At 48.1% G+C, this 21,969-nt stretch overlaps 1 protein-coding gene across 2 annotated transcripts in view; it reads right to left on the bottom strand.

Annotated features, from left to right (window-relative positions):
* The window catches only part of FMR1 (fragile X messenger ribonucleoprotein 1), a 149,902-nt gene extending 131,509 nt beyond the window's left edge, over window positions 1-18,393 (bottom strand). Inside the window, exons 1-3 of one of the 2 annotated variants that reach the window (XM_075323782.1) lie at window positions 18,084-18,393; window positions 4,928-4,980; window positions 120-213 (exon numbers count right to left, since the gene is read on the bottom strand). In XM_075323782.1, coding sequence (XP_075179897.1) covers window positions 120-213; window positions 4,928-4,980; window positions 18,084-18,134 — 198 coding nt within the window. In that variant the 5' untranslated portion in view covers window positions 18,135-18,393. The remainder of the gene's footprint in view (window positions 1-119; window positions 214-4,927; window positions 4,981-18,083) is intronic. The other variant, XM_075323781.1, reaches the window with a different exon arrangement.
* Between the last annotated feature and the right edge of the window lie 3,576 nt (window positions 18,394-21,969).

Here is a 21,969-nt window from a genome sequence, read left to right as displayed (position 1 = left end):
TAAATGGAAAAAAGAACAGTTTATTATCTATTATCTCCATGATACAGCAACACAGCACAGGGATGGGGATGGTGAAGAGAATGCTCTCGTCCGGCTGCCACAATGGAGGGTGCACTTACCTCCACTTCATCGCTCTCGTTTATGTCCTTATTGTAGCCGGACGGCGGTGGGAACCTGACATCGTGAAATGGTATCTGTCGCTCTGGTTGCCAGCTGTAAATAAAAGGCCATTACAATTGCTCTTTGTAATTCGATACACAAAACCATTACCGCAAGCAACAAATACAACATACTGCCCCCGAATCCTCCCTGAAACAACTACCACCACCATCATAAAATAGTTTGTGCCCCCCTCCATGTTCATTATAAACAATTGCCTCCATTATACCTGCCTCTTATGGATAGCGGGTGAATCGGATGTCAGATACTGTACCTACAGGTGCCCCAATGTCTCGTCACTGGGCTGGGTACTACGCTTTGCTCTTGGTATCAGTATTGTGTCACCGAATACATAAAGCCAAAAAGAGGCACTCATTCCCCCATGAGATCACCGATACTGGGCCCTCTGTTGATCATGATGGCTTTCTCCTGACTATTCCATTGGTAGCGCTAAGATTTCTGCTCCGGAGGTGACCGGTAGCTAGCTTCTAAGGGCCGTTTCACGCATCCGGCTTTTCGCTGGATTGCCGGATCCGGTGCACTCCAGTACAGTGTGATACAGTACAATGGCATCGCAACAAGCTCCGGTCACATGACACCATGTAACCCGGAAGTTGCCGTGCCGCCATTGTACTGTATCACACTGTACTGGAGTGCGCCGGATCCGGCAATGCGGCGAAAAGCCGGATGCGTGAAACTAGCCTAAAAGGTGCTTTACACGAGACGACGGATCGTGTGATGCATCGTCGGGGTCACGGTTTTCGTGACGCACATCCGGCATCATACACGACGTCGTCTCGTGTGAAACCACTGAGCGACGCAGTATCGCTCACAAATCGTGAGTCGTGTACTCGTCGCTCAGTTTCATAATATCGTTTATTTTTACTTGTGCCGGTTGTTCATCATACCCGGGGCAGCACACGTCGCTCCGTGTGACACCATGGGAACGATAAACACAGCTTACCTGCGTCCCACGGCTCCCGCCGGCTATGTGGAAGGAAGGAGGTGGGCGGGATGTTACGTCCCGCTCATCTCCGCCCCTCCGCTTCTATTGGCCGGCCGCTGTGTGACGTCGCTGTGACGCCGAACGTCCCTCCCCATTCAGGAAGTGCATGTTTGCCGCCCACAGCGAGGTCGCTCAGCAGGTAAGTACGTGTGACGGGGGTTTCACGACTTTGTGCAACACGGGCAGCGATTTGCACGTGACGCACAAAAACGACGGGGGCGGATTCGATCGCCCGATAGGGCGGTGTCACACGGGACGATCTATCAGCCGATCGCACCCGCCCCCGTCGTTTGTGCGTCACGGGCAATTAGCTGCCTGTGGTGCACAAAGTCGTTAAACCCCCGTCACACGCACTTACCTCCTGGACAACGTCGCTGTGGGCGGCGAACATCCTCTTCCTGAAGGGGGAGGGACGTTCGGCGTCACAGCGACATCACACAGCGGCCGCCAATAGCAGAGGAGGGGCGGAGATGAGCGGGACGTAACATCCCACCCACCTCCTTGCTTCAGCATTGCCGGCGGGACGCAGCTAAGCTGTGTTCGTCGTTCCCGGGGTGTTACACGGAGCAATCTAACTACTTGCACGGCCAACAGAATTTTAATTTTTTGGACAAACTGAATGAGTATGGAGAATATATACGAGGTGTTAAAAAAAAAAAAAAAAAGGGAATTTTATCATCGCCTCCCTGACATCTACCATACATATACGGTAAAGGTTGGGTGCGGATGGGTGTAGCTGGCTAATGAGCAGAGTCATCTACATGCTTGGCATCGTATATGCCGCTACATAATACCAATACAAAAAACCCCTCACACAGCGGCATTGACTGAAAAATAAAAAATGTTAAAAAATGGCGACGCAAACTAGGGAGATAAGATAGAAAAAAGAAAACTATATAAAACGTCACATCATCTTAAAAGGCTCATTAAAACATTCATTTTTCACAAACAAGTACCAGCTGATGAAACTCTGTTTTTCTCATATGGGCAAAAAAAAAAAAATGGACACCTAAATGAGCCCTAAAATTAGATGCACATGGTGTCTTTTGGACGCCGGTGTAACTGCAAAGTTAAAAATTATTCAGGATGCAAAGAAAAACCCACAAATAACAACATCTGAAATGCAGGACTCACTGAAAACCAGCGGTGTGGCTGTTTCAAGATGCACAATAAGGAGGCACTTGAAAAAAAAATGGGCTGCATGGTCGAGTCGCCAGAAGAAAGCCATTACTGTGCAAATGCCACAAAGTATCTCGCCTATAATACGCCAAACACACAGAGACGAGCCTCCAAACGTCTGGAACAAGGTAATTTGGAGTGATGAGACCAAAATTAAACTGTTTGGCCACAACCATAAACGTTACATCTGGAGAGGTGTCAACAAGGCCTATGATGAAAGGAACACCATTCCTACTGTAAAGCACGGAGGTGGATCGCTGATGATGTGCAGATGTGTGAGCTATAAAAAGGCACAGGAAACTTGGACAAAGTTGAAGGAAAGATGAATGTAGCATGTTATCAGCAAATACTGGAGGCAAATTTGTACTGATCAGCCCAGAAGCTGCGCATGGGACGTACTTGGATGTTCCAACATGACAACGATCCAAAACACAAGACCAAGTCGACTTGTCATTGGCTACAACAGAACAAAGTGAAGGTTCTGGAGTGGCCATCTCAGTCTCTTGATCTCAATATCATTGAGCCACTCTGGGGAGAACTCAAGAGCGCAGTTCATGCAAAAAAGCGAAGGAATTTACAGGAACTGGAGGCTTTTTTTTACCAAGAAGAATGGGCAGCTTCACCATCTGAGAAAATCTGAGCCTCATCCACAACTACCACAAAAGACTTCAAGCTGTGATTGACGTTAGAGACAGCAATACACGGAATTAAGAACTAGGGTATGTGAACTTTTGACTGGGGTAATTTGGATGTTTTTGGTTGTCATTATGATTAAAAAAAGAGAAAACGCAGTGGTTTGACAATAAATGGCTTCACCCGACCACTAAGCATGTGTGGAAAAAAAGATTGTGTTATCATTCACATTCTCTGAAAAAAAAGGCCAAGAAAGCAAAAAAATCTGCTGGGGTATGTAAACTTTTCAGCACAACTGTATATACATACCCACACATTAAAGATAGCTGGAGAGCAGTATAATAGTCGCTGCTGCAGAAAATCATCTGACTAATCAATACTAATATTCTACACAATTTAAAGGGAACCAATTACCAGGATTTTCATATATAACCTAAAGCCAGTGCTATACTGGCACTATCAGGCTGATTCTCTACATATCTTCAGTGGTGAGCTCGGATGTTTAGGTTTTGAAATCCAAGAAAGTAAAGTTTATAAAATCATCAGCTTCTTGAGTGACAGCAGCTGAGGAGCAGATAATATTTGGGGGGAATTCATAGTTATCCCCTTCCCCTGTTATGCTAATTCTAAGTATTGTACAATCAATTTAACTTTTCACAAGGAAGGACCTGTGTGAAGTCATACCCATGTGACTAGAAGGGGTGGGGCCTCAGTAAACAGAAAAATGTTGCTTCCTGTATTCAGTGTTGTTGGCTGAGGCCCCACCCCTTCTGGTCACATGGGTATGACCTCACACATGTGCTATTAAAAAGTTCAATCGATTGCATAATACATATGCTAATTCTAACAGGGGGAGGGGATAACTATGAATACCCCCCAGCTATTATCTGATCCTCAGCTGCTATCACTCAAGAAGCTGCTGATTTTATAAACTTTACTTTTAGATTTCAAAACCTATACATCTGAGCTGACCACTAAAGGTATGTAGAGAACCAGCCTGATAGTGCCAGTATAGCACTGGCTTTAGGTTATATACAAAAATCCTGGTGATTGGTGTACTTTAACTTTGCAGACGGACAGTGCTGACATTTAAAACATAAATTTAAAAAAAAAACAAAAAACAAACAAACACACATATATTAAATTATATATATATATATATATATATATATACACACACACAAAAATTTGGGAGGAAAATGAGGGGTGTGTCTTAAAATCCAAATATAGCTTACCAAGGGGGCTGTCTGTGGCTGTGTTCGGGCGGCCGAGTGCCTCTCTGTCCCGGAGGCCAGCGGCCTCTCTGTGCGGGTGGGCGGGCGGCCTGCCACTCTGAGAGTCAGGCGGGTGGTTATGCGGCTGGTGTCCCAGTCTGTCCGCGGTCTTGGCTTCAAATGATGACGCCGGGAGTCAGTGCGTGCGCACATGGAGCTCTTGGATGAGAGCTCCATCTGCGCATGCGCCGCTCCAAGCGCTATCATTTCAACTGGGACCGCGGACAGACTGGGACACTCACTGCACCGGCCTGCTCCATCACTGACCGCCGCTGCCACCACAGACCCGCCGCGGCTGCCAGCACAACCTCTGCCTCCTGTGACCCCGCTTCACCACCACTGCTGCCCCCCTCTGGTAAGACAACACCGGAGTATAAGACGGACCCCATTTTTTTTTTTTTAACCTTTTTTTATCTCTAAATTTGAGGTGCGTCTTATAATCCGGGTCGTCTTATAAAACGAAAAATACGGTGTAATCTCTCGCTCTCTTACTTACTTATATTACAGCAGCTTCAATTTCTAAAGGAAAGACCTAGCTCTACAACTGTGAAGCCACCAAGACGATGTGTTTCTATCAGTAATTGTGATGGTAACACAGGGTGCACAGACTTGCTGTGTAATTGCACACATGGGCTCAGCTCATCGGGCCGCAGTCGCCATGAACCCAGGTACTTACTTATTTTCGAAAGTAACAGTTATGGAATCCTCATGTACGTCCTTCACAAAGGCCTGAAAGAGACAGAAAGGGTCTGGTAACATGAATCGTATCAAATCATCTGCATTCACTGAGGAACAAGATAAACAATCACAAAACAATCGAAATTGGAAGCCAGAAACATTATATTATACATATACATACACACACATCAATATATACACACTGCCTACAAGTAGTCTTCAACCCCCTGCAGATTTAGCAGGTTTGATAAGATGCAAATAAGTTAGAGCCTGCAAACGTCAAACAAGACCAGGATTTATTAACAGATGCATAAATCTTACAAACCAACAAGTTATGTTGCTCAGTTAAATTTTAATACATTTTCAACAGAAAAGTGTGGGTCAATTATTATGCAACCCCTAGGTTTAATATTTTGTGGAATAACCCTTGTTTGCAATTACAGCTAATAATCATCTTTTATAAGCCCTGATCAGGCCGGCACAGGTCTCTGGAGTTATCTTGGCCCACTCCTCCATGCAGATCTTCTCCAAGTTATCTAGGTTCTTTGGGTGTCTCATGTGGACTTTAATCTTGAGCTCCTTCCACAAGTTTTCAATTGGGTTAAGGTCAGGAGACTGACTAGGCCACTGCAACACCTTGATTTTTTCCCTCTTGAACCAGGCCTTGGTTTTCTTGGCTGTGTGCTTTGGGTCGTTGTCTTGTAGGAAGATGAAATGACGACCCATCTTAAGATCCTTGATGGAGGAGCGGAGGTTCTTGGCCAAAATCTCCAGGTAGGCCGTGCTATCCATCTTCCCATGGATGCGGACCAGATGGCCAGGCCCCTTGGCTGAGAAACAGCCCCACAGCATGATGCTGCCACCACCATGCTTGACTGTAGGGATGGTATTCTTGGGGTCGTATGCAGTGCCATCCAGTCTCCAAACGTCACGTCTGTGGTTGGCACCAAAGATCTCGATCTTGGTCTCATCAGACTAGAGAACCTTGAACCAGTCTGTCTCAGAGTCCTCCAAGTGATCATGAGCAAACTGTAGACGAGCCTTGACATGACGCTTTGAAAGTAAAAGTACCTTACGGGCTCGTCTGGAACGGAGACCATTGCGGTGGAGTACGTTACTTATGGTATTGACTGAAACCAATGTCCCCACTGCCATGAGATCTTCCTGGAGCTCCTTCCTTGTTGTCCTTGGGTTAGCCTTGACTCTTCGGACAAGCCTGGCCTCGGCACGGGTGGAAACTTTCAAAGGCTGTCCAGGCCGTGGAAGGCTAACGGTAGTTCCATAAGCCTTCCACTTCCGGATGATGCTCCCAACAGTGGAGACAGGTAGGCCCAACTCCTTGGAAAGGGTTTTGTACCCCTTGCCAGCCTTGTGACCCTCCACGATCTTGTCTCTGATGGCCTTGGAATGCTCCTTTGTCTTTCCCATGTTGACCATGTATGAGTGCTGTTCACAAGTTTGGGGAGGGTCTTAATTAGTCAGAAAAGGCTGGAAAAAGAGATAATTAATCCAAGCATGTGAAGCTCATTGTTCTTTGTGCCTGAAATACTTCTTAATACTTTAGGGGAACCAAACAGAATTCTGGTGGTTTGAGGGGTTAAATAATAAATGACCCTCTGAATAAACTTTTCACAATTTAAAAAAAAAACCAAATAACATTCTTTTTTGCTGCAGTGCATTTCACACTTCCAGGCTGATCTACAGTCCAAATGTCACAATGCCAAGTTAATTCCGAATGTGTAAACCTGATATATCTGCAGGGGGTTGAATACTACTTGTAGGCACTGTATATTATATATATATATATATATATATATATATATATATATATATATATATATATATATATATATATATATATATATATATATATATATATATATATATATATATATATATATAAAAAACATTGTAAATCATATCAGACACAAATCTCCCTTTATTAAGAATTGTCTTACATATTTTCAAAAGTAGCCTGCCAAAGCCATTTATATATATATATATAATAAAAAAAAAAACATTTTATGCAAATTATAGTATTCAACCCCCTTTATACACACATGAAGGTTGACCTTTGATCTCCTCACCATATTTATTAAGCAAAGCAAACTTCTGACTAAAGTAAACACCACCTTTGATTAGCCATAAAATGTATGGTTGATGGATGCTGAAATCTTTCCTTACTTAGTACCTTCAGTGCACAAGGGTGTATGATTGTGCATTGGTCGCAGCTGATTATCTCTTTAACTTTGATGCTCCTTTGTAGTTTGTTGTATTAAAAAAGAGGTTCGCCTGGCATTCTAGGCGACTACAGGCAGCCGTACGCTGACAGTGTGCCGACTGTGACATGGTCATGGTTCCTGTGTTAACATTGACATTAGGTGGTTATGTGACTGCATGTCTGTGATTTGCATACTTGTGGTCAAATGTTAAAAATAGTCTCAGAAGCTTCTCTCAATTTAGAAAAGCAGATAAGAATCTAGTCGGATTGTGACCCCAAACATGGAAATCCCACGCGTGATCATGTGACCGCCCACTTGTGCTGCGAAAACAGTGGAATCATGACAGTGTGCACGTTACACCCGGACAATCAATCATAGGTAGGACTTAGTTCATGAGACATTTCTCGTATAGGAGACTCATCTTTCGATGCAGTAGATTCTGACCAAAATGGTCCAAAAAAAAAAAATATACTACTTTTAAAATGCTGCAATTTTGCTTTATTTATTTACATTGCAGTTTTAAAAGGAGTATGGTGTGGCCATAGTTTGGTGCACCTTCACACCTACTTGTTTCCCATTTATGACCAACCTTCTCTTCCTTGATTGACAGTTCTGGCTTTAGAGGAGCCCAGTGGAGAGCGAAGATAGAAATTAAGTAGTTGGCAAGGTAGGTACACTGAGCTTCTCAAAGTCAAGGGTGCATGTGTGCCTGTGCTTGGTTTGCATAGTCAATTTGCGCTAAAATAGATGTAGAAACTTGGCACTCAAGATAAATGTGAATAGTTGTCTTTTATTGTGAAGAACTTGTAGAACCAGCACAAGCACAGATGTTTCGGTCAAAGACCTTCATCAGTGTGTGTTCAGGGGGTCCTCTCAGGTATGACGCGGTATGCTTGTGCTGTTCCTACAAGTTCTTCTCAATAAAAGACCACTATTCACATTTATCTTGGGTGCCAAGTTTCTATATCTACTTGAGACGGTTTTGGACCCTACTTGAGCACCACCCCGGAAGTGCCGTGTTTATCAACTCACAATTTGCGCTAAAAGACTAACTTCTTACATCTTTATCAATGTCAAAAATGTATTCCCACCTTAAGTGGGCTTTACACGCTACAATATATCTTACAATGTGTCGGTGGGGTCACGTAAGTGACGCACATCCGGCATCGTAAGGTACATTGTAACGTGTGACAGCCACGTGCGATTGAACGTTAAAACGTTCATCGCATACATGTCGTTCCAATTCCTAAAAATTGAACGTGAGGTTGTTCAATGTTCCCGAGGTAGCACACATTGTAGTGTGTGACACCCCGGAACGATGAACAGATCTTACCTGCGTCCTGCTGCTCCCGTCGGCAATGCGGAAGGAAGGAGGTGGGCGGGATGTTTACGTCCCGCTCTTCTCCGCCCCTCCGCTTCTATTGGCCGGCTGCCGTGTGACGTCGCTATGACGACGAACGTCCCTCCCACTCCAGGAAGTGGATGTTTGCCGGCCACAGTGAGGTCGTATGGAAGGGTAAGTGCATGTGACAGCAAATAATCGTTTGTGCGACACATTTAACAAATTGAACGTGCCGCACATACGATGCGGGTGGCTACGATCGCATACGATATCGTATGCACAATCGTAAGGTGTAAAGCAGGCTTTAGCCACATCAACAGGATAAGCCAAGAATGTCTTTCAGACGTCGGTCTGATAAATTAAGACCCACATATGCCTCTGGAACAGAGATTCCCCTACTTGGCTGCCGAGACGGCACCCGAATAAAAAAAGTAGCCGCCAATGTGGGCATCTCTGAACACTTAGATCTGTAGGAACTGCGGAAAGAGCAGGTTTTCCACCACCTCTGTGTGAATGCGGCTCCCCAGACATGAAGGGGATCAGGGAACCCTTCTCATGAAGACAGATCAGGGACATTCTCGAATAAGCAATACAATGGAGAAGGCAGGAGCAGTGACTACGGCAGTGACCGGTGCGCTTACTACCGGCAATAGCACAGCGAAAATACACAGCAAGAAAGCGAGAGAACAGATTCCACATGGCACGCACGAACGGAGGACAGGATTACGGCAGCGCACAGTAAAGATTGAAGATATTTCTCAAATCTCCAGAAACCTTGTAAAAGAACACAATGGGAAAATTGATCTGCCAATTATTCTCTTAAATTTGCCAAAAGTGTAATCAAACCTGACAAACCGTCTTACTCGATGCATCCAAAGAGCTGCCGGACCAACAATCGATTTCAGGATGTTTTAAAAGCGAATAGGTAAAAAATAAAATAATAAATATATTTTGACCACATACAGGATCGCACACAGAAAAATATGTTACAGGTCTTATGTGAGGCCCTTTCATTGAATGAGGATAAAAAAGGCAAATGCCCTGTATTTTTCATGCAAAAAACATCATTACGGTAAACTACAACAAACAAACCTGGCTGTGTAAAAGGGTGAATGCAGGAAAGTAGACTCTACCCTGCTCTTACACTTTTGGGATGGGCAATGCGGAGTTACCCTTGGGAGTGAATCCGTCTACCATACACACGTCTGGTCAACCAAGGTCCTGCCACAGACTTATTACACCGAGCCCCTTACTCAGCCGAAAAAAACTGTACTGCATCACAACTCCCCATACATCTACTTATTGGCCAAACCCATCATTGTCCTCACAAGATCTTCTTCTCTGCTCCTCTCTTATCTCCTCTTCCCACAATCGTGTACAAGATTTCTCCCGTGCATCCCCCATACTCTGGAACGCTCTACCTCAGCACATCAGACTTTCCACTACCGTGGAAAGCTTCAAGAGGAACCTCAAGACCCACCTCTTCCAACAAGCCTACAACCTACAATAGCCCTCAGCCAAGTAGACCACTGCGCAACCAGCTCTGTCCTCACCTATTGTACCATCACCCATTCCCTGTAGACTGTGAGCCCTCGCGGGCAGGGTCCTCTCTCCTCCTGTACCAGTCTGTTATGTACTGTTAATGATTGTTGTACGTATACCCTTTCACTTGTAAAGCGCCATGGAATAAATGGCGCTATAATAATAAATAATAATAATAATTGTAGATTGGATGTCGAAACGCGCCGAGGTCAATATTAGCTTAGGGTCACACGTAGGCGAAATGCCGTGGAATTTCTGTCGAGATTTCAGGGCAAAATGTCTGTAACATATTACAGGAACAGCAAGAGACATAAAATTAAAAAAAACTAAACAGTGATGACGGGGAACTACCATGCTCAGGTGATCAATACTCGTAACTAGTGATGAGCGGGCACTACCATGCTCAGGTGCTCAGTACTCGTAACTAGTGATGAGTGAGCACTACCATGCTCAGGTGCTCAGTACTCGTAACTAGTGATGAGTGAGCACTACCATGCTCAGGTGCTCTGTACTTGTCACTAGTGATGAGTGGGCACTACCATGCTCAGGTGCTCTGTACTTGTCACTAGTGATGAGTGGGCACTACCATGCTCAGGTGCTCAGTACTCGTAACTAGTGATGAGTGGGCACTACCATGCTCGGGTGCTCAGTACTTGTAGCGAGCAGTCGGATGGGCTCAATTAGAGTACCAGGTATAATGGAAGTCAATGAGCAACCCAAGCATTTTTCCAGAAGATTTTCTCCATTGACTTCCATTACACCCAGTACACCAGTTGAGCCTGTCCAAACGTCCAACTACTTGTTAGGAGTACCGAACACGATAGTGCTCACTCATCACTAGTTACGAGCACCTTGCACCAGAGCATGGTAGTGCCCACTCATCACTAGTTACGAGTACAGAGCACTCTAGCATGGTAGCGCTCGCTCATCACTAGTTACAAGTACAGAGTACCTGAGCATGGTAGTGCCCGCTCATCACTAATGTTAAACCAACTGTATAGCAATGGTACATGGTCACTGACCTGTCACCCAACCAAGGGAGGGTGCTGCTGGATAGGTAAAATAAACTGCGGCTGAGAAGCTGTAAGTGCATCATCACATCCCAAAACATGATTTCCCGCTGTTGGACAAATGCTTTAAGGTTCTAAAGGAATCGACTAACTTCTCTTTTAAAGGGACAATCATATTGCTAGTCTGGAGGGTAGAGGGAAAAAGTGTCTTACAGGATACATGTAAACAACCGAAGCTAGGGGCATACGTGTGTAAATGGGAAACTTCTTCCTGAAGCCAAGGAAATCTCTGCAGAAATGCTAAAACGTGATCCCCAATGTCACCTAACAGTCCTGCACCCATCAGAGAAATCTTTTAAAGCACAAGTTCTTTAAAGTTCTTTTCCAAGCTGATGTAAATGTATGGGGGACGATGACCGGTAATATGATCATTAGGGTCCCAGACTTTGCATATACTATAGCTGGCAGAAGAGGCTAACAGGCAACGTGCTACCGACATGTGATCAGCCAATAAAGGAGCACGGGAAACGATTGGGGACAAAATACTGGCCCGTATAAAAGGGCATTCAGGAATGTAAAAAGGGTCTCATACCTTGAAATAGAAAAACAATAACAAGAAAGCTGTAAGCCGCCTCTCAGCAGCCGACGCTGGGATCACTTGTTATTTTACAACCAACTACCCCTAGCAGAACCTCTTTAAAGCATTACCTAAGGATCAAGAAAAGTTGCATCTCTAAGTTTTTTTTTGTAAATGAGTATCTTGCCTTGGTAGGCCATTGTGTCCTATGTAGTGAGATTCTGAGGTTATCAGACCTACAGACTATTCAGAAAAGAACACCCTTGTGCACTCAAAGTACTAGGTACAGAGTAGGAACTGACACATAACATTAGTGATCGAAGATTCACTTTACACTCACAAGAGATTAAAAACTAAAATATCATTGCTTTTTATCGCCATTATTTATTCCATAGAAGCCCTGCCTTCTGGAATACATAGTCTGTAGGTAGTTAGATGGCCAGGTACGTACACCCTGTCATTGGGATGGCACTTAGGAATTACCGTATTTTTCAGATTATAAGATGCACTTTTCCTCCCAAAAATTTGGGAGGAAATTGAGGGGTGCATTTTAAAATCCAAATATAGCTTACTGGGGGTGCTGTCTGTGCGGCTTTGTGTGCGGGTGGCTGGGTGCGTGCAGCCAAGTGTCTGTAGGTGCGTGAGGGTGGCTAGGTGCCTGCGGCCGGTTGCCTCTCTGTCCCGGCGGCCAGCTGCCTCCCTGTGCGGGTGGCTGTGCTGCGGATGTCCCAGTGTGTCCATGGTCCCGGTTTCAAATGATGGCGCCGGGAGTCAGCGCGTGCGCAGATGGAGCTCTTGTATGAGGCTCCATCTGCGCACGCGCAGCTCCGGATGCCGTCATTTGAAGCCGGGACTGCAGACAGACTGAGACACTCGCCGCACCAGCCTGCTCCACCACTAACCCGCTGCCACCACTGATTGCTGCTGCCGCCGCTGCCAGCACAGCCTCTGCCTCCAGTGATCCCGCTCCACCACCGCTGCCGCCCCCTCCGGTAAGACAACACCAGAGAATAAGACCGACCCCATTTTTTTTTTACCTTTTTTTATCTCTAAAGTTGGGGTGCGTCTAATAAAACGAAAAATACGGTATTTGGAAAGGGTTGAAAGAAAATGGTGTGATGATACAATGATTCTCCTATGATGAGGTTGTCCCCTACAGGATAACTCCTTTTAGAAGGCAGCCAATGAGCTAAATAAAAGAAAAAATACATACCTCCTGGACTAGCACTGATCCTCCACTGCTGATGGGCTGCAGTGTTCACATGACATAACATCACAAGATCTGCGGGGAACACAGTTCACAGAGCAGAGCCAGACTGGGAGGTCCTAGACCACCTTTAATCAATGGACAAAGCGTCCCGGACCGGCGCCATCGTCCCCCGCTCATCACTGTAACCTGCCGGTCTTGAGGCATTAATAAAGTTTCAGGACCACTGATCAGCTGCAGCGTGCTCTTCCTATATCTGAGGGGAAGTGCTAGATGTACCAGACCCTTTTATAATTAATGGTGCCCTTTCTGATTTCCATTTTACTTTACATCAGTTTTGTAACTATTCAGTTTTCTGGAATTAGAACCGAAAAAGCAGGTGTGGAGGGAGACACAGGTCTGAACAAAGCCTTAGGGTATGGCCACACATCAGGTTTTTGCTGTGCGGCACAATCCGGCGCATATCTGAAAACCCGGATGCGGCGACAGCTGTTGCTGGATCCGTTTTTTTCCCCATAGACTTTCATTAGCGCCGGATTGTGCCGCATGGCCGTGCATTCTCTCCGTTTTTTGCCGGATCCAGTGTAATTGTCTGATCCGGCGGCCGGAAAAAATGCAGACCTAGACATTTTTTGTGTCATGAGAAAAAAAAATAAAAAATAAAAAATCGGATCATGTCGGATCCGGCGCGATGCGGCGTAATGTATAATAGCGGTCTATAGATGCCGGGATGCGGCAAAAACCGGATTACATGGACGTATCCGTTTTTTTAAACTGAGCATGCTCAAACTGGCATAACACAGCTATATAAAGCTATGTAGCTCCTCCATTGTAGAAAAAAAAAAGATTAAAAATAGAAATATTAAACTTGTTCCAAAACCTTTGTATTTGGTGTCATTTTACGGTAACTTTACATGATTGGGTTATTTCTCAAAGGAAAGCACCTATGATACTTTGGGGGTCTTTGTTTAAAAAAACATGGTGTATACAAATGGGGAATTTTTTTTTTTTTTTTATATCAAGGGTTTTTCAAAACCTTACGTATTGTTATATATGTAATAAAAGCAGGGATTGAGGGATTTAATCCCTTCACGACCGGCCGATTTTTCGCTTTCCGTTTTTTTTTTCCGCCATGCTTTTTCTGAGACACGTAACTTTTTTTTATTTTTCAGTCAATATGGTCATGCGAGGGTCATTTTTTTGCGGGACGAGTTGTACTTTTAAATTAAACCACAATTTACCATATAGTGTACTGGAAAACGGCAAAAAAATTCCAAATGCAGAAAAATTGCAAAAAAAAAAGTGCGATAGCACTATTGTTTTTGAGAAATTTTATTCACGGTGTTCACTATATGGTACATTTGATGTGTGGGTGTGATGCCTCAGGTCAGTGCGAGTTCATAGACACTAAACATGTATAGGTTTAGGGTAAATCACAAAAAAACGGATCTGGCACAAAACGGACAGAAAACCGGATGCGCCAGATGAAAAAACGGATGCACCTGATCTGGTTTTTGCTGGATCCGGTATCCGGAAAAAAAAAAAAAACAGTCCGGCGCATCAGTTTTTTCACAAATTTTGCTGGATCCGTTGCAGGACACAAACGCTGGATTCTGCCTGACGGAAAAAAAAAAAATGATGCGTGAAATTAGCCTTAGGCTGCTTTAAACACATCAGTTTTTTGCTATCAGGCACAATCCGGCAAAAACCTGAAGAAAAAAAAAAAAAAGGATCCCGCGTCTGTTGTTCAATTTTTTCCCCCATAGACTTCTATTAGTGCCGGATTGTTCCATCTGGCTTCTGCCGGATCCAGCAAAATTTGCGTGTCCGGCGGCCAGATGGAACGCTGAGGGGGAACGTTTTTTGTTTCTGGCGAAAAACCGTATCGCGCCGGATCCGTGTTTTATAATGGAAGCCTATGGACGCGGGATCCGACGTAATGCGTCAAAAAACAGATACAGACACCGGATCCGTTTTTTTTTTTAACTGAGCATGCTCAGTATCACAACGGATCCGTCAAAAAACTGAAGGAACTGATGGAAAAGACTGATGCAACTGATCCGTTTTTTCGCCAGATCGTGACTGATGCCAAAAAAACTGATGTGTGAAAGCAGCCTAAGTATTTGTCCCCAAATCTGTCCCCGATGCCGCTATCAAAAAGTCAGAGCTGGAGCGGTCTCCGCAGATTATGGCTGGTTGGGTTGTGTATTGTAACCAGGAAAAAAAAATAATTTCCAGCAGTAACATCACAGGCACAAAGAAGGGGTCAATGTAAAGGGCTATGTCCTCAGTCAGGAGCACAGCGCTACCCTGCCTCCTGTGCTGCTATTGCCAGGGCCGGCGCACTCTGTTGGGGCCAGTGTCGTCATTGTGCCGCTGGTCTGAACCAGCCTTTTTTCCGGTGCTAATGAAGCACCCTGAGGTAACAGGTTACCCCGGGTTCCTGGAAGACCAATGCTGGCAACTGCACTACATACATTTAAATTGCCCGCTACCCAGGCTGAGCAACAGGCTAGCAACCGGTTTAGAGGGGTAGCTGCCCATTGGCTGGGACCTGCCCAATCCGGTAGCCAGAAGCACAGAGAGAGGTGTGGTCAGTCAGTTGGTAGAGGGAGTCTGAGGGAGTCGTGGGGGAGAGAGGGTGTGTGTGGTCCGGAGGAGGCCCCGGTAAATGAAAGAGGAGACTGTCGCCTGAGGGGGAACAGAGCCAGTACTCTAAGGAACCGAGCACGACGGGGCACAGGACCCAAGTCTGGGCGGACGTTTCAAGCCCACCCAGTAATCCTGCAACTGACCGGGGGCTATCAGGGTCCGTCACCACTGAAGGTATGGGACACAGTAACAAAGAGTCAGACAGAAAGAAGAGACAGAAAGAAAGGTCTGACCCAAGAAAGGTTCAAGTTACCTGTTGTACGTACCCAGAAGGACAAGAGGGAGCACAGGGGGGGACCCTAATACCAAAAAAAGTGCAATGAGGAGGTTTTACCAGGTCACCACGCCAGCACTGGGACAAAGGGAACCCGGGACCCCGAAACCAGCAAGAAGCGGGATGCGGCTACCAGGACTCAGAGTTAAATCCAGTTAGGCTGTGTTCACACACTGCGTTTTTTTACCTGCGTTTTTGGTCCGTTTTTGCTGCAGAAATTTCTTGAGAAATTCTTGTAACCTTTCTGCAGACATTCCCCAGCAAAACCTATGGCAAAAAAATTAGCTGTGCGCACACTGCGTTTTTTTCTTAAGAAAATTCTTTCAGTAGATTTTCTTAAGAAAAAGAATGAGCAGTCACTTCTTTTCTGCAGCTAACTGCGTTATTTGCCATAGATAATTGGCACAATAACGCAGGGAGCAACCAGCGGTAAAAACGCACCGAAAACGCGGCAAAAATGCAGGTGCATTTTTGGTGCGTTTTTTAACGCAGGTGCACTAATCCTTCACTCTTAAGAAATTTCTTAAGAAAAATCATTTTTCTAGTGTGAACATAGCCTTAAACCGCAGAACCCGTGTCGTCTGACTCATTGCAAAACCTACCTCAGCAGCAACTGCTACCTCTAACATTGATCCCCTGGGGCCTAACCCTACTTTCGGGGGTTCAACATCTATGCCGCACCACACCAACAGCCCCAGCAGAGGACATTAAGCAGCAGCGGCTTTCCCCTAAATAGCCGCGCACCGCAAGTGGCGTCACAGACATTTTGTACATATTCCCTTGTAAATATCCCTTTTTTTTCAAGCTATCCCCGGCATCACGGAACCGGGCAACGGCCACCTGTGTGACATTGTCCCCCTGAATCCAACGCCCGGAACAGAGTACCGGAAGCCCTGGGGCGCGTCAGCATTCTAAAAGGAAGATTTGTCTCCGCACCATTGGAAGGACACAGCAGCTCTGGAGCCTGTGGGATGCTGCTGCCATCCAGACATCCTCAGGGCAGTGATTACAAGATCTCTAGAACGGAGCTTGGAAGCACGGCAGCACAGGCCTAGGAAATCAGCCACTGCTGACACTGGGAAACACTTGAGGATGGAGATTTTTAATACCAAGCACTTTTAGGATGATGAAACATTTCTGTCATATAGTGTTATCCAGAAGTGGACAGTCGCTATGATGGGGTTAATTGGAGCAAAATAAAACTTTGCTCAATGGACTAATTATAAAATATATATATATATATATATATATATATATATATATATATATATATATATATATATATATATATATATATATATAAACAAAAAAAAAGAAAAAAAACAACAACCCACAACAGACTCAGCCCTGGTCACCTATCCGCACCCCCTGGATCTAGCTAGAGCAGGTCGCCCCGTAAAATACGCAACACAGTGATGTCACTATGCCAACAGTTGCCGGACCGCTGCAGCCTGTGAGTGGAGGCGGGTGACTTGAGTTGTGCGTTATCAAATATTTTTATGAGTTGCTCAGCGTCAACTAACCGCTGCAGCCAATCACAGGATGCAGCTGCTATAATGGAGAGATCACCGCTTCCTGTGCAGACCACGGAGCGACCTGTGCTGCCGGATCCCGGAGTCGGGAGGTGAGTGGGGCTGAGTTGTTTATTTTTTCCAGATATCCTGGGTCCTGAGTAGTTTTATGGCCCGGACAATGCCTTCAAGGAGCTGTTCAAACCAGAAATTAAAAGCGAATCCTTTAATCACCAGAAAATGGTATTTTGGCGCAGCGAGGCCCCGGCGGAGGCAGCGCGCCAGGCCCCGGCGGAGGCAGCGCGCCAGGCCCCGGCGGAGGCAGCGCGCCAGGCCCCGGCGGAGGCAGCGCGCCAGGCCCCGGCGGAGGCAGCGCGGCTGGGTGACTTCCTTGGCGGCCATGTTGGCTTTCATCCTACTTTCCCAGGATCAGACACACAGAATGATGGACACAAGCACGTCTGGAAATGCCCATGTAACGTCCCAGTGTGACCAGCAGCTCCCTGGCTGTGCAGGGGTTAAGTCCAGTGGGTAAACCTTACAGGCATCACGCCCTGCCCAGTATAGAGAGGACATGATATATGTGGACAACCTAAAAGGGGAGGGTTACATGCACGGCGCCGGCTGCACAGCTCGGAGCTGCCGGAGGCTGCAGGACGGTGATCGGGCCCGGCGGCGGCGGAGGACACGGAATATGAATGGAGGCAGCGAGTGTGCAAGTCATTCTGTGCGGAGCAGGCCGGAGCCGGCGCGGCCGCAGACTCGGGGCCGCCATCCTGCCCTCGGAGGGCGCCTGGCCGGGATGCGCAGGCCTCACCTTGTAGAAGGCTCCATTGGAGCCCCGCACCTCCACCACCAGCTCCTCCATGTTGCTCGGCGCGATGCCCTGGTCACTGGCTGCGGATAAGGCGGTCCCTGCAGGCCTCTGTCTCCTCTCGTCAGTGGTTGGCCCGCAGCATGAGCGCCGCTGGCCGGCCGTCCCCTCTCCTCCTCCTCCCGGGAAATGAAACCGAAACGGGCCCCCGTCTGGCGAAAGGATCCCCCTCACCCGCCTCGAATGTAAACATTAAAACGCGATCACGTGACGGAGGCCGCGGCTTCGATCACGCCCATTCACAAACAGCGGGCGCAGCCTAGCTTAGTGGCTGTGTGACGTCAGGGCCGATAGACAGCTGCGGGGGCCAACAGGAAAGCGACCTGCGCTGGTCTCGGCCAATCAGATGGGCACACTTCTGATAGTTATTTATTTATTTATATGTTTGGAGTGTGTGGAGCGTTCATAGATGACGTCAGGATTGGGGTGGGGCGGTCTGCCGGGGGTTGCCATGGAGGTGAGGGAGCAGACAGGGGTGTGGCTGAGGAGCGCGTCTGGCGGCGGGAGAGGAGCGCGAGGGATGGGGGAGAGGACAGCGGGACCGGCCTGTGCGCCCCGGGGAATGTCCTGTGTGCACCGAGAGCAGCCTGTGCTCCCACCTAGTAATGGGCCATGCTCCCAGCCCCCCGTAATGGCCTGTGTTTCCCCCTCCCCCACCCAGTAATGGCCTGTGCTTCCCCCTCCTAGTAATAGCCTGTGCTTCCCCCCCTCCTAGTAATAGCCTGTGCTTCCCCCCCCTCCTAGTAATAGCCTGTGCTCCCCCCCCTCCTAATAATAGCCTGTGCTTCCCCCCCCCCTCCTAGTAATAGCCTGTGCTTCCCCCCCCCTCCTAGTAATAGCCTGTGCTTCCCCCCCCTCCTAGTAATAGCCTGTGCTTCCCCCCCCCTCCTAGTAATAGCCTGTGCTTCCCCCCCCCCTCCTAGTAATAGCCTGTGCTCCCCCCCTCCTAATAATAGCCTGTGCTCCCCCCTCCTAATAATAGCCTGTGCTCCCCCCCCTCCTAATAATAGCCTGTGCTCCCCCCTCCTAATAATAGCCTGTGCTCCCCCCCTCCTAGTAATAGCCTGTGCTCCCCCCCTCCTAGTAATAGCCTGTGCTCCCCCCCTCCTAGTAATAGCCTGTGCTCCCCCCCTCCTAGTAATAGCCTGTGCTCCCCCCTCCTAGTAATAGCCTGTGCCTCCCCCCCTCCTAGTAATAGCCTGTGCTTCCCCCCCCCTCCTAGTAATAGCCTGTGCTTCCCCCCCCCTCCTAGTAATAGCCTGTGCTTCCCCCCCCCTCCTAGTAATAGCCTGTGCTCCCCCCCTCCTAGTAATAGCCTGTGCTCCCCCCCTCCTAGTACTAGCCTGTGCTCCCCCCTACCCCACCTAGTAATGGCCTGTGCTCCCCCCCACCTAGTAATGGCCTGTGCTCCCCCCCACCTAGTAATGGCCTGTGCTCCCCCCCACCTAGTAATGGCCTGTGCTCCCCCCCCCCCCCAGTAATGGCCTGTGCTTCCCCCCCCCCCCCCAGTAATGGCCTGTGCTTCCCCCCCCCCCAGTAATGGCCTATGCTCCCCCCCCCCCAGTAATGGCCTGTGCTCCCCCCCCCCAGTAATGGCCTGAGCTCCCCCCCCCCAGTAATGGCCTGTGCTCCCCCCCCCCGTAATGGCCTGTGCTCCCCCCCCCCCCCAGTAATGGCCTGTGCTCCCCCCCCAGTAATGGCCTGTGCTCCCCCCCCAGTAATGGCCTGTGCTCCCCCCCCCCCAGTAATGGCCTGTGCCCCCCCCCCAGTAATGGCCTGTGCCCCCCCCCCAGTAATGGCCTGTGCCCCCCCCCCAGTAATGGCCTGTGCCCCCCCCCCAGTAATGGCCTGTGCCCCCCCCCCAGTAATGGCCTGTGCCCCCCCCCCCCCAGTAATGGCCTGTGCCCCCCCCCCCAGTAATGGCCTGTGCCCCCCCCCCAGTAATGGCCTGTGCCCCCCCCCCCCAGTAATGGCCTGTGCCCCCCCCCCCAGTAATGGCCTGTGCCCCCCCCCCCCCAGTAATGGCCTGTGCCCCCCCCCCCAGTAATGGCCTGTGCTCCCCCCCCTAGTAATGGCCTGTGCTCCCCCCCCTAGTAATGGCCTGTGCTCCCCCCCCTAGTAATGGCCTGTGCTCCCCCCCTTTAGTAATGGCCTGTGCTCCCCCCCCCCCTTTAGTAATGGCCTGTGCTCCCCCCCCCTTTAGTAATGGCCTGTGCTCCCCCCCCCCCCTAGTAATGGCCTGGGCTTCCCCCCCCCCCACCTAGTGATGGCCTGTGCTTCCCCTCTCCACCTAGTGATGGCCTGTGCTTCCCCTCTCCACCTAGTGATGGCCTGTGCTTCCCCTCTCCACCTAGTGATGGCCTGTGCTTCCCCTCTCCACCTAGTGATGACTTGTGCTTTCCCTCCCCCCCACCTACTAATGACTGTGCATCCACCCAGCTGTGACCTGGGCTTCTCCCTCCCCCCAGCAATGGCCTGGGCCTCCCTCCCCCCCCCCCCCCCCTCGGCAATGGCTTTTGCAACCCCCAATAATGGCCTGTGCGCCCCTTAGTAATGGTGCCCCGTTGGTGCTAACGGGCTGGAGATTGTTGGGCATGTCAAGCCCTCAGTGGAGATTTAGGAAAGACATTTCTTCCTGTTCCTTGTATTGTTGCATGGTGACCTTTGGGGAGTGTGATGCAAGAGCATGGGCCTTCACCAGAGATGGGAGCCCACAGGACCCTCAGTCATATCTCTTCCCTGTGCAGCAAAGGGAATTAAAAACAAAAAAAAAATAGTTTTTAATGGTATGGAATGTGAAAAATATTTTTACTTTTTTCTCATTTAAAACCTGGGGGGGGAGCAGCTGCTGAAATTTGCTATGAAAACCTAGTGTTGTGCTAGCTCACTACAGCTGCAGTAAATGTGGGTGGGGTCTGCGCTGGTATCTGTCACTCCTCCCCCTCTGGGTAATTGCAGGGGCAGGATAAAGTTTAGGATCCCGGTGCTGAGCCGTTTTGTTGATGACTGCATTGTGATACTAAAACAGAAAAACTGACTAGCGCCTCCAAACTGAATAAAGCAAGTATCAACAAGTGCAAGGTGCTGTGACTGCATGATACACAAAGAAGAGGATACAGCAGCATTTTAGGGTAGGGTCTCATCATGGAAGAACGCCTTACCGCTGCTGATGGGCTCTCATGAACTGGCAAATTTATGTGTTAAAGGGAACCTGTCACCAGATTTGGGACAATAAGCTGCTGCCACCACCAGTGGGCTCTTATATACAACATTCTAACAGTCTGTATATAAGAGCCCAGGCAGCTGTTTAGAACATAAAAATCCCTTTATAATACTCGCCTAAGGGGCGGTGCAGACTGGTCGGATGGGTGTTTCTGTTTTCTGGTACCAGCGAATCCTCTTTCGGCCATCTTTGTCTTTCTTCTAAAGCCTGGGTGCTTGACGCGTCCTAAGTCATCCATACTAGCCGGCATTGAGGTCCCGCACAGGTGCTCTGCCTTGCTCAGGACCTCAATGCCGGCGAGGGTGGATGACGTAGGACGCATCATGCACCCTGGCTTCAGAAGGAGGACAAAGATGGCCGAAAGAGGAGGCGCCGATACCGGAGAATGGAGACAACCATCCGACCAGTCTGCACCGCCCTGTAGGTGATTATTATAAAGTGATTTTTACGTTCTACACAGCGGCCTGGGCTCTTATGTTAGACTGCTGTATATAAGAGCCCACGGTGGTGGCCGCAGCTTATAGGCCCCAAATCTGCTGACCGGTTCCCTTTTAAGTATCTTATTTTTTTCTGAGTATACTAGCAAAATACCGGAGGCTTTGCTTG

This window comes from Anomaloglossus baeobatrachus, chromosome 9 (genome assembly GCF_048569485.1).
Source record: "Anomaloglossus baeobatrachus isolate aAnoBae1 chromosome 9, aAnoBae1.hap1, whole genome shotgun sequence".
In the NCBI taxonomy this organism is placed as follows: domain Eukaryota; kingdom Metazoa; phylum Chordata; class Amphibia; order Anura; family Aromobatidae; genus Anomaloglossus; species Anomaloglossus baeobatrachus.
Note: the sequence above shows the minus strand (reverse complement) of the source record. Positions and strands in the feature narration are given on the sequence as shown.